At 57.7% G+C, this 12,329-nt stretch overlaps 1 protein-coding gene across 1 annotated transcript in view; it reads right to left on the reverse strand.

The window, feature by feature from the left end:
* The window catches only part of NCOR2 (nuclear receptor corepressor 2), a 226,323-nt gene that overhangs the window by 53,262 nt on the left and 160,732 nt on the right, over positions 1 to 12,329 (reverse strand). The window contains exons 15-16 of the mRNA XM_066561983.1: positions 1,745 to 1,866; positions 710 to 882 (exon numbers count right to left, since the gene is read on the reverse strand). Coding sequence (XP_066418080.1) covers positions 710 to 882; positions 1,745 to 1,866 — 295 coding nt within the window. The remainder of the gene's footprint in view (positions 1 to 709; positions 883 to 1,744; positions 1,867 to 12,329) is intronic.

Consider the following 12,329-nt stretch of genomic DNA (forward strand, 5'->3'; position numbering starts at 1 on the left):
TGCAGGTGCCAGAGGCAGATGTGCCCAGTGTGGGGCTGTGGATGCTGCCATGAATTCCCATCTAGCCCAAGGCCAGCATGGCAGCATGGCAGGGCTATGGCCATGCTGTGGGCTGGTGCAGTGCCTGGATGCCACGGTACAGGCAGCACTCTTTGCTGTATCAGGCATGGATGGAAATGGACCAGCCCAACGCCCAAGGCCAAGGAGGAGCAGATGCCACAGGATGCAGGTGCTCAGGCTCCAGACAAATTTGAAAACAGAGCAGGTAGGAGAAGCAGCAGAGACTCAGGCAAGCCTGGGAGGGCAGAGCAGGGTCCCATGCAGAGGTTGAGGGGACTGGGAAGCCAGAGTAGCTGCAAAGGGAATCAGCTCCAAGTGTAGGAGGGACAAAACTTTGCCAAAGCACTGCTAAGACTGAAGGCTTCCCTTTTTCTCTTTTGCAACACTTTCCCTCTGAGGCCATAAAACGCACGAACACTCAGCCAGGAAAGCCCGGGCTTGCAAATGCCCCCACTTATCCTGGTGAACCACACTGAGCAATTCACGTGACAGAGACAACCATCACTGCTACTCCCCAGAAAGAAGCATTTCACAAAGGATTTCCCTCTTCTGCGAGCGGGGAGCAGAGCAGGCTGACGTCCCATCCCAGCACAATGGATACCCCAAAAGCCCAGCCCAGGGCAGGGTCCCCTCGTCCCCTGCCACCTACCCAGCTCGGCGCTCTGCTGCGGCGTGGCTGCCTCCTCGTTGTTGGCCTCGTTGGCCATGGAGCGGGTGATGCGGCCCTTGCGCCGGCCCTGGCTGTTGGCGGTTTTGCGGCCCTTGGACGTGACCGTTTCCTTCTCATCGTTGTCTTCTCCGGACGTGTCGTCGTTCTTGTCCCTGCAAAAACAGCGAGAGAAGGAAGAAAAAAAAAAAAAAAAAGTTGTTTGGTTGTTCTGATTTTTAGGTCAAGCAATTAATTCTCTGCACGTGTCTGGGGATTTTTCTTTTTGTTGTTGGTTTTTTAGGGGGGCAGGTCTGCAGTTTTTTTGCAGACGCAGGCTCTTTTCCTGGCTGGGATTGGCAGTGGGGTGATTTGTGGTGGGGTTTTCTTTCTGCAGCTGGCTGCAGCTCCACCACCAAGTGCATGCAGAGACCTGACGGAGACAGGTTTAATACCAGACCATTCAAATTCATCCCTGCCTCCTCCTCATTTATCTTCCTGAAAGGGACCTGCTGGTAAATGTCTTTGCAGCCTAGATATAATGAAGCCAGATGTTCTTTTAAACCAAGTATTAAGCCCATTACAGATAGCGAGCGGTCTGCGTGCCAACCTTCCCCTGCCACGGCGCTGATGCTCGGTGTGAGGGAGGCAGGGCTGGCTGGAGCTCTTCATCTGGGAGTGCTCACGGTGACATCAATAACACCAAAGGTGAAGTGCTGTGCTCCGCTGCCCCCAGATTGCTCCTCTGGCTCCCAGAGGCTCTCGTAACAACAGAACAAGCTGGAGGATCACAGGAGCTTTGCAGATTGATTGGGTTGATATAAAAAAACCCCATATCGTGCTGCTTTCCCAGTTTGGGAGCAGCAGGGAAGAGGAATGAGGAGGAGGATCTGCCTTTTCCTCCCTGCAGAGGAGGTGAGGTGGGCACACACAGTCCTGCACGGGGTCAGGCAGCCCTGGACTATGCTGCATCCCATCACCACATTCCACCAGTGCAGCCCCAGCCCACTGGAGCCAGGCAGGGAGGGCTGTCCTTACTTTGTCAGTTCTTCTTTGTCATTTTCTGTTTCCTGCTTGTCTTCCTCCTTCTCTCCCTCCTTCTCTTTTTCTTTCTCTTTTTCATCTTTCTCTTCTTGGCTGCTCCGGGGCATTTGCTGCTGCTGCAAAACAAAGGACACAAAATAAACCAAGCCCTCATTGCTGAGGCGGACACAGGGCAGCACCTGGGCCAACCCAAACAACTGCTGTGAAACAATGCTGGGGGCAAGTGGCCAAGAGGAAAGAGCTGCAGGCAGAGGGTGCAGGCAGGGCACTGCTGGAGGCCACAGGGGCCGAGAGATCTCCTTTCCAGGGAGATCAGAGGTACCTCAGGATCAGGCATGGCAGCTGCACTCTGGCTCCTATTCTAGGCAGTGGGACAGCCCCAGCTGCTCCCCTGGGGTCAGGCAACAAGCAAGGATCTGATGTGGGGGTAATGTAGGAAGGTGAGAACTACCCTCCTGTTCTGGCTTGGTGATTTGCAGCCAGTGGATGCATTTTGCTGGAGCATGAAGGAGACAGGGCACCAGTGACACCCCGAGGCTCAGCAATATCAACACTTCTGATCTTTTCCCAAGTGTCTGACACAGCCCATGGGGAATGTTTGTGGCTCTGTAGCACCAAGCAGGGAAGGTGCCCTCTCTGCCCTCTCTTTACCACCTGGCACCTTCAGCAGAGGCCGTGAGCCCAACCACCCCAACGCCTCTGCTGCTGCACAGGCACCGTGGTACCCCAGGGAGGGACATAGGGATTATTATAGTTCTGGATTTTGTTTCAACAGCTGCAGGAAGGAGGTTGCTGGGGAGGCCTGGTTCCCCTGACCTCCCTCCCCCTCTGGTGACCAGCAAATGAGAGGCGTTGAATAGAGAAGTAGAAATTAGAGACGGAAATGATTTATTAAACCATCCTGCTCCTGGCTAATGCAAGGCTGCTTGCTCCAGGAAACCCACCCAGGCTCACCCGGCCCCTGCCCAGCCTGCAGGGCTTCCACCACCCCCTTGGGAAAGGGTTTGGTGATGTAATGGGGAGTAAAATTGCCTTAAAATGGATTTATCAGCAGAAGGTGGCTGGTCTGGCTGGCACACAGCCATACAGCAAGTACTGATGAGGTGTCCTCACATCCCTTGGGCCAGCAGAGCTGGCCTGATCCCACTCTGCAGAACTGGGAGGCTGCTTCAAACATGGGCATCCTGCAGCAGCACTGGGTGCAAGCAGAGCTCTTTGACCCCATGGGCTGGTGCTAAAATCAGAAGCGTGGAGCTGTCAAATGGAGCAACTTAACGAGAAAACTGCTGATTCCTTCAGGCCCTGGTTGAACAAAATTCCTTCAAACCCATGCACAGCCATCACTGAAACCCCACTGACTTTCAGTTCCTCCCTGTACAGGGGGAGGCAGCTGTGGCATCAGGATCCTGGCACGCTTGGCCAGCCCCTGGGGCACCTCTGCACACGTGCAGAACACAACTGCAATGCATCAGCTCACACTCCCGCTGCTCTGGGAATTGCTCCGTGGGATGCAAGGCTGGGAGGTCCCAGGGGAGAGGGAGTCAGGGAACAGTTGGGATGAGCACTCGGTTGCTTTTGATTTTCCAAAGTCCACAGATCACTAAGGCTTGGGGAACAGGCTTTCTCATGCAGCAAGTGACATGGGGAAGTGTCATCCGCAGTTACTGGGCACTGCCCCTGTCAGCCCCCAAACTGGGCGAGAAGGAGGGCAGAGGACAATCTGGAACAGAAGGTGGGGAAGCCTGCACTGGCTGCAGAGGAGCAAAGGGCATCCATCATGTGCATTTCCCCAGCACTGCCCTGAACTCTCTGACTCTGAGTCACTCCATGGTGAACCCTGAGCATGGGTTCAGCCCAGACTGACACCCCTGAGGTGAGGGCTGTGACCTCCAAGGGCTGGGCAGGCAGCAGGACAGGCTCTGCCCCAGCCCTGGCCATCACCACCCATCTGCATTCCCCTCACCAAAGGCTTTGGCAAGGGAGGGGAGCCCATGTGAGTTTCCCAGTATTCCCATCAAGCAACTGCAAATACTTTCTTTTGAGGGATGGGGGAAATCCTGCATCCCAGAAATCCCAGCTCTCCTTCAGATTTAAACCCAGCCATGATCACACAAGTACCTGCCCCAGCTTCAGGAGTGAGCATCAAAGAAAGGTTCAGCATTATCTTATCCTGTCTCTACACCTGTCTGAACTAGGGGGCTGCCAGCCTGGGCAGCCATCACAGCTTTTCCCCATGGAATAGCAGTGATGCCAAGGAGCTCCCCGTACCAACCTGCAAACACAGGAGCAGGAAGGCAGGGAGAGATGACAGTGACCTTGGTGGCTCATGCAGCAACACAGGTGCTTCCCTGCAGAGGCATCTGCCCAGCTTTGGCATGATCAGGATGGGCAAATCCCACGGGCCACTGCACATCCCTCTCCTCCTGAATGTTTCAAGCCCAGCCTGGTAGGACATCTAATCAAGGTTTCTCCCAGTGCAGAGGCACATCTCAATCCAAGGTTGCCCTCTAGTGATTGCCCTGCTCTGGCCACGGCCAGGTGCCCGATGCCAGGAGCGAGAGCCAGGTGGGAAAAGCACCCTGCACCCAGCAGGACAGACAGGACAGGTCTCACCTGTCAGCCAGGTGAAATACATAAAATGGGCAGCATCATCACCACCAGGCCATGGTGGGAAAACTGACCCAGCTCCACCCAAGGCTGTGCTCATGTCCTCATCTGAGGGAAGGCTCCCAGCCAAATGCTGATCTGAACCCTGGCAAGCCCACAGTGATGGCTTATCTCCTGTACTAGAGGTTGGCTGCAGAGCAGGGCATCTGCCAAACTCCCCAGGAAACGCCTCTGTTCATGAATGTCCCCCTTATATCACACCCAGGGGTACCTGCTGGGCTGGAAGCTGTGGGGCTGTACTGAGCACCCAGCCCTGGGTGGGGAGCGGGCAGCCCGGGGTGCTGAACGAGGCCATTTCAGAGCTCGGCCACAAATGGCACACACAGACAGGAGGATCCCCCAGGGATGGACCACGGCAGCTGCCCCAGCCCATCCTTGCCATGTGCTCTACCCCAAACCTCAGACTGGCACTGGAACCGGCCCATGCCATGGCACAGGGGTGGGAAGGCAGCGCCGGGAGCCCCTGGGCCGGCCGGTTCCCCCTCCCGGCGCGCTGCCCCCGCCGTGTGTGGGGAGGCTATTCTTAGTGCTGGACACGGACCAGCTCAGGATGATTCAAGGGACGAGACGCCATCCCAAAGCGTGACGGGCCAGGAAATGCTTCCCCAATTACCAGCTGATGTTTCCCTGTGATTCACACCGCCCAGGCTAGAGGTGGACTGGCAGGTGGGTCAGCCCTCAGCGGAACCCCCAAAGGCCGGCACCAAAACTGCTCAGCTCCCGGCTAGCTTAAACTTAAACCTCTCTCCACCTACAGCTCTGCCATCCTGGGGATGAGGCACGCCACTTCCCAGAGGTAAACCAGGTACGTGCTCCCCACCTTGCACAAGGTGGGGAAGGGCGAAGGGATGTGCCCGAGGCCAGGGAAGATGCCTGTGGCAGAGGGCAGGGCTGGCCCTCCCTCCCAGGTCAGACGCTCTAAGCCCGGACCGCCCTTCCTCCGCCTCAGCATCGCTGCTGCTTGTTTTTGCTGCCGACGCATCCTGTTTATTTAAAAAGGCCCCGGGACAAAATCGGACGCGGGACGCGTGAGCGAGAGGCCGACCCTGCCCTGAGTCCGGGGGGACAGGCGGCCTCCTCCGCTCGCTGCGCTCCGGCCCGAGCAGCTCGGTAATTACAAACACCTGCTCACCTCTGCCCCGCAGTCCCGCCGGGCCCGGAGCAGCTGGGGCGGCGCAGAGCGCTGCCAGCTCTCCCGGGAACAGCGCGTTCCGGGCCCGGGGCCCGCCGCAGGCACGCATGGGCTCCCGCAGCGCCCGGCTCCCGCTCGCCCGGCACGGCCCGGCCGGCTCCTCCGGGCACGGCACCGCGAGCTCCGCCACCATAGAGCTTCGTCTCCAAGCGCACTTTCGGGCCGCGACGGCTTCCAGGTAGGAGCCGGACACGGACGGGCTGACCCTGCTGAGAACGGACTGACTTGCCGCGGGTCCTGACAGCGGGACGCGCTGCGAGAAAGCCCTGGCGAGGAAGAGGTGCAGCTCCTCCCACTCTGTTTACTTCCTCTGCCGAGGCACTGCCTGCTCCTGGAAGCGGGACGGAGGGCAGGAGGAGGTGGGGGAAGCAGCTCCCCACCTTCGCCCTCCCCAACCCCGCCGGAGACGCCTGAGCCCGTGGCACAGAGACGGCGAAAGCGGCCAGAAAGCCCTCGGCAGCCGGCAGCGCCTCCGAAGCGCCCCGCTCGCACGTTCCCCGGGAGCTCCGGCCCCTCATCTCCCCCCAGTCCCTCATCACTCACCTCCCCGCTCCCCGGCTCCCGCGAGCGGCCGGTCCCCGACAGCCCCATGGGCAGCTCCCGGCCCCTGCTCACCGCCCAGCCATCCGGGCGCGCTGTGCCTTACGTTCTCCGGCTCTGAAGGCTTCCTGACGATTTGCATAGTTAAGCCGTAAACTAACCACAACATTCCTCTTATGATTTTGCAATCTGCTGGAATAACGTGGTCGCTCTAAGTCGAGCGATGAATCATCATCTATAAACCACAGCTCTCGTCACCGGGGCTCTCAGTGCTGGCTGCAGCCTGCGTGATTAATCCGCCAGGATGCCAAGCTTAACCTACAGTGCAGGGCTATTTATTTTCCAAACTTGCAAGCCTCCAGAAAACGACGGCCGCTGCCTTCCCCATCCCCTTTGTGGTGAGATGCCCCAGGCTGTGGCAGGGGACCAGGAACAGGGGGCCTCCCTTGTAGCCCACAGGACATCCCAGCATTAACCACTGGACCGTGCACCTTGCAACTGAGGTGCCCACGCCCTCCCCCGGCTCCCCCCTCACTCCTTGTGCCACAGCACCCTCAAAACATGCACCAAAACATCACTTTTGCCAGCAGGGATGAGCTCATCCCTGGCAGTCCAGTTCCTGAATGAGAACTACCAGCTCCTGCCACCCCATCTACGCCACTTGCTGCTGGATTTTCTAGTGGGGAACCGGGTTGTGGCGTTAGCACCGAGAGAGAGCCTATCCCGAGCCCAAGTGCCCCTGGGGCTGGCATCTCCTCTCTCCCACACCAGCTTCAAGGCCAGATTAGCTGCATGGGGGCTGCCATTTGGTTGCCAGCAGATGCATTGCGTCCCCTGCCATCATTAAGTGCCCTGGGCTCTTTCAGGAGATGGAACCACCAGCTCCTGTTTGTTCCTTAAATCGGGAGGGAGCAAGCCTGTGCACCCTGGTGCAGAGGGAGCTGTGCATGCCAGGCTGAGCTGCAAGGCACATGGTTTTGGTGCCACTCAAGCTCGTTCCCAGCTACTGCAGGCAGCGAGCTCAGGGTTTTGTTTAAAGCAGCTCTGCACCCTTGCCACAGTCTCACTGCGGCAGCGCAGGGACTTGTGCCAACCCTCTCCCCAGCATGTCACACCAGTCTGTCTTGACAGGGACTTTGGAGGGAGCTGCATCCCACCAGTGTGAGCCCCATACCCTCTGGCAGCTGGGAGCACCCACTCGGCTGTGCCGCCTCTCCCACGTGCAGGGCACCAGCTCTTCACTCCTCCAGCGTGTGACTTCAGATCAATGGCATTTATGATGTTCTCTGGGGCACTCAGCTGCAGAGCAGGCTCAGGCCAAGGTCATTGCACGCAATCAGGGAGTTGCAAATTAAAACCAGCTCGAGATAAGCTGAAGACAAAAGGCCAACACTATGCTAGCCAGGAACGCCTGGGGTTTGCATTGCTGCTTCTCCAGGAGCCCCAGCACAGCTGCCATGGCCATGGGCACGCATGGGTGCCTCCTGGCATCACCCTGAACATCCCACAGGGTCCAGAACTGGCACCACGGGGCAGGATGCTCTGTGCTCTGTGCAGCAAAACCAGCAGGCTTGGCACTTGGCTCTTACCCCCATCCCCAGCCCCACAGATCCTCTGCAGGGCATCTTTGCCAGGAACAGGGCTGGCACATCATGCACCTGTAGCTTGGGAACATCCTCTCTCTGCCACCTACATCTGTCTTTCCACCTGCTTTCAAGCTCTGCCTCTGGGCAGGTCACATCAGTGAGAGCCAGGGCAGGGACTTGGCCACAGAGCACCCTCAGCACCAGCCTCCCCGTTAGCCACCACGCTGCCCAGGCACCCAAAGTGCCCATGGAGTTTCCTTCCTTGCCAATGCCACAGCAGAAGCAGAAGCACCCACCTCTGATACAGCCACTGCAAACACTGCTCCCCACATGTCCCTACCACCTCCCAAGGCAGGCTGGATACACAGCACGGGGAGGATGGCTCAGAAATACATTTGTGTGTCATGTAACTGACTGGCAGGGCCTGGAGCCCCTGCTCCAGTGGTCTGGAACGCCTCAGGGCTGGCTGCCACCCACGGCCACGCAGCCTGGCTTCTCACGGCCGCGTGCGGCACCCTCCGCTCCTGGGAGAAACCACAAAGCAAAACAAGCCCCTGCCAAAACAACAACGGGAGGAAGAGGAATGTCTGCCGGCAACACAGCTTTGATTGCTTGTGTCCCAGGGCTGGGTTTGATGCTGTTGGCTGTGGAAGCAAGTCAAAAAAAAAAAAAAAAAAAAAAAAAAAAAATCAAAGGGCCAGGCTCAGATTTCATAAGAATGATAGAGAGCATGGGGATCACTCGGTGCGGCTCAAACTGTGACAGCTCTGAGCTGGGCTGCTCCTCTACCAGCAAACAGCCACCTCTGCAACACAGTCAGCACATGGCAGGGATGGAGAACACTGAGGCTGTGCCCACCCAGTGTCCCAGGAGACGTGGACAGGCCCTGTGCACACTCACCAGCACAGCTCTTGGGCACCACAGGCCACAAAACACAGCCAATGCCAGCAGGAAAGCGCTGGCAGCTGCAGCCAGGCTGCCCTGCAATGCCACGGGAAAGCCCTGTGCCATCTCCCAGGCTGCTGGTCCTGGAGCAAGCAGGGTCCTGGGGGCATGCAGCATGTCAGGGACAAGGAGAGGGGCTGGCAATAGGACTGGAGTCATGCTGGACCCTGCATCACTTGCCAGACCACAGGACAAGCATGCCCAAGTGCACTCACCCGAGGGTGGGCTCATCTCAGGCAGCCTGGGAGCCTGCTGGGCACAGGAACCCTCCAGGCAGGGCCCTGTGTGGCTCAGCCCAGCATCACTGGCACTGCTGCTCTCCCACCGCTCACTCTGTGATACCACAGAAGCACTGGATTGATTTTTACAGGACCCTGCTCACCAGATCCTTCCTAGCACCACTGAGGGCTTTTCCATAAGAGGAAATGTTTCTTTTCTGGGTCGCTGCTGAGTTTTTAAAAAAGTGATTTGATTGCTTGTGAAGGGAAAAATGACCCGAAGGGAAGAGAGCATAGTGTTTGGAAGCAGTGGAGATGAGCCCCCGCTCTGTCCCAGGCAGGGAACACGTGTTTTCTCTTCCCTGTGGTTTGCTTTGCCCTGCTCCCCCCTGCTCACAGCCCCCCAGCCACACGCCGACCCCTCTCCAAGCCCTGCCAACAGAGGAAGGTGCCAGGTCAGCAGTTTGTGGGATGCAGAGCAGCATCCACACACACCACAAACAACCAGGGGCAAAGCAAGCCCTCTATCCTTGTAGAAGCAGATTTCTGGGATTTTCAGCTGTGCCTGCTTCAGGAAGCAATTTAGCAATGACATGACCTATTTCCCATGCATTCCTAGTCAAACCTGGATCACAACAACAGATAAAACAACTCATCCCAAAATCCAACCGCTCCTGTGTCCTGCAGTGAAAACGCTGCAGGTCCCTTGTTGGGATCAGCAAAGCCCAGCCTGGATCCCAGAGCCTGCCCCAGAAGTACTCACGTGGGCAGGGGTGTGGAGGAGCACTCGCTGTGAGGATACATCCACCTGCTGCTGGAGAAACACCAGCCCAAACCTGGGGGCCAGCTGGAATGGGGGTCACCTCACCCAAGTGACTCTTTTGTTACTGCTCCCTGCAGATGTGATCAAGAAGCACGCAAGAGCCCAGCTGTGAGGGCCAAAGGGTCCATCAGCAGCCTGTGCCAGTGGCTGTGTGTCCCTGCCTGCTGATGATCCCTGTCCCTGCTCTGAGCCCACAACCCTCCCTGCTGTCCCTGCACTGTCACCAGCCCACACGGGGACCTGGGGACCAAGCAGCCACCCTCCTGTGGCAATGCATCCTCTGATTCTTTTCCCAAATATGGCCATGTCATTCTCATTAAATCACCCCCAAAACTGCAGCTGGGATTTCAGGAATACAAGTTTCCATTGTGTTTGCCCAATTGTGCTGCCTGGAGGGGCGGCAGGGCTGCAGGAAGGCTGCTGCACCCTTGTGATGGGGGAACAGGCACGATGGACCTTACAGGGCACACCTGGGGGAGCAACAGGAGTCCAGACTGAAAGAACAGGTGCCAAGGGGGGGTTATAGAATCGATCTCAACTTGAGCATCGCTGTGTGTCACACCTCATCCACCTGCTGGGCAGGCATCCCAACATAAACTTCCCTGGTGACCACAGGTTTTAAGAATGACAGCCTGCACTGAGCACCCAGGGGACAAACACACTGTGAGATGTTTCTTCCTATGAGGCCACACTTGAGCAGGACCAGGACCACAGGGTCTGACCAAGTCCAACTTCTCACTGGTCCTGCAGCCTCAGCCTCATTTCCTGGGCCATCAGCAGCCCTGTCACACTGCAGATTTGTCCAGAAAACGAGCCAAATTCAAGCCCTTTTACATCCCAGCAGTGACATTCCACTGGCAGAAGGTGAACCCATGCCCCAAGACTGACATCCCTGGCACCATTCCCAACCAGGCAACCTCCCTCACAGACCGCCCCTGCTCATCCACAGATAATTTCAGTGCTGTTTTAGATACAATGCTCCAGTCAGCACAGCTTTAAGTGCCCGCAGAATAATTTCTTGGTATTTGTGGCACAAAGTTTACTGGCCACATCCAGGGCTGTGACTGTATGATGTGCTGCATGATTAAACCAGGATTCTGTGACAAGTATACCCCTGAGTCTGGAAGAGAAGTTGTCAAACCCTTTATCACTAATGAGAAGCTGCTCCCTGGACTGATGAAGATCAAATGGTTCCCAGAAACAAGGATCATTCCTCTCATTAGCTGCTGTGGTTACCGGAGTGGGAGCACTTGCACAATTTGCAGAGTTAGAACAGTTTGCTGAGCTCTGGATCTGATCCCTGGGGAGGGAGGAGAGGCACTGGCATGGCAAGGCTGGAGCATGGCAGGAGATGTGCTCCTGCACTGGGGACAGGGTGCAGGGAGCCCTGCAGTCGTGGGCAGGCACTATCTGGAATCCCAAACCCTGCCAGCCCCTGCTAGTGTGACAGGGCTGCTGGTGGATAGGGAAACCTGCTTGGCCAGGTTTTTCCTAATGCTCCAGGACCCATGTGATATCAAACCTGGCCAGATCCTGCTGGGACGGTGCTTCTGCCAAAAAAGTAAGCAGGCTGTTTATAAAAAATCTGGGTTGGGGCTGTTTATCCTCGTTGGTGAGGGGAATGGTTTGTGTTTGGGGAGGGCGGGACAGACGGCGGGACGGATAATTCGATTTGGGTTTTGGCAGAGGACAGGGAAGAGGGTGGGCCTGGGAAAGGCCGTCGGGGCTGGCAGGAGACCGCAGTGTCCTGGCCAGGTCACACCGTGGGTCCCCGCCCTGCCGGCACGGCTCTGGCACCGCTCTCAGGGAGGAAGGGGGGTCCGGGTGGCTCCACTCCCCCGGGGCCACGAGTGAGTCCTCGAAAGTGTCGGCACCGACACACGGCTGGCCAGGGAACGTCTGACAGCAGTGCGAGGGCCTGGCGTGACGCGCTGTCCGGCGGCTGCGTCCCTCCACCATGACTTCATCCCCCTCTGAGTCATCCCCAGGGCGGGCAGGCGGCTCCTCCAGCCGCCCATGGTCCTGCTGCCGACAGACTGACCCTACCGACAGAATGAACCATGGTCCCACTGCCGACAGACAGACCCTACCGACAGACTGACCCATGGTCCTGCTGCCGACAGACTGACCCTACCGACAGACTGACCCTACTGACAGACTGACCCATGGTCCTGCTGCCGACAGACTGACCCTACCGACAGACTGACCCATGGTCCCACTGCTGACAGACTGACCCTACCGACAGACTGACCCTACCGACAGACTGACCCTACTGACAGATTGACCCATGGTCCTGCTGCCGACAGACTGACCCTACCGACAGACTGACCCTACCGACAGACTGACCCTACCGACAGACTGACCCATGGTCCTGCTGCCGACAGACTGACCCTACCGACAGACTGACCCTACCGACAGACTGACCCATGGTCCCACTGCTGACAGACTGACCCTACCGACAGACTGACCCATGGGCCCACTGCCGACAGACTGACCCTATTGACAGAATGAACCATGGTCCTCCTGCTGAGACTGACCCTACCGACAGACTGACCCTACCGACAGACTGACCCTACTGACAGACTGACCCATCAACAGCTTTTCCCAG

Source organism: Molothrus aeneus, chromosome 18, assembly GCF_037042795.1.
Source record: "Molothrus aeneus isolate 106 chromosome 18, BPBGC_Maene_1.0, whole genome shotgun sequence".
NCBI classification, from domain to species: Eukaryota; Metazoa; Chordata; class Aves; order Passeriformes; family Icteridae; genus Molothrus; species Molothrus aeneus.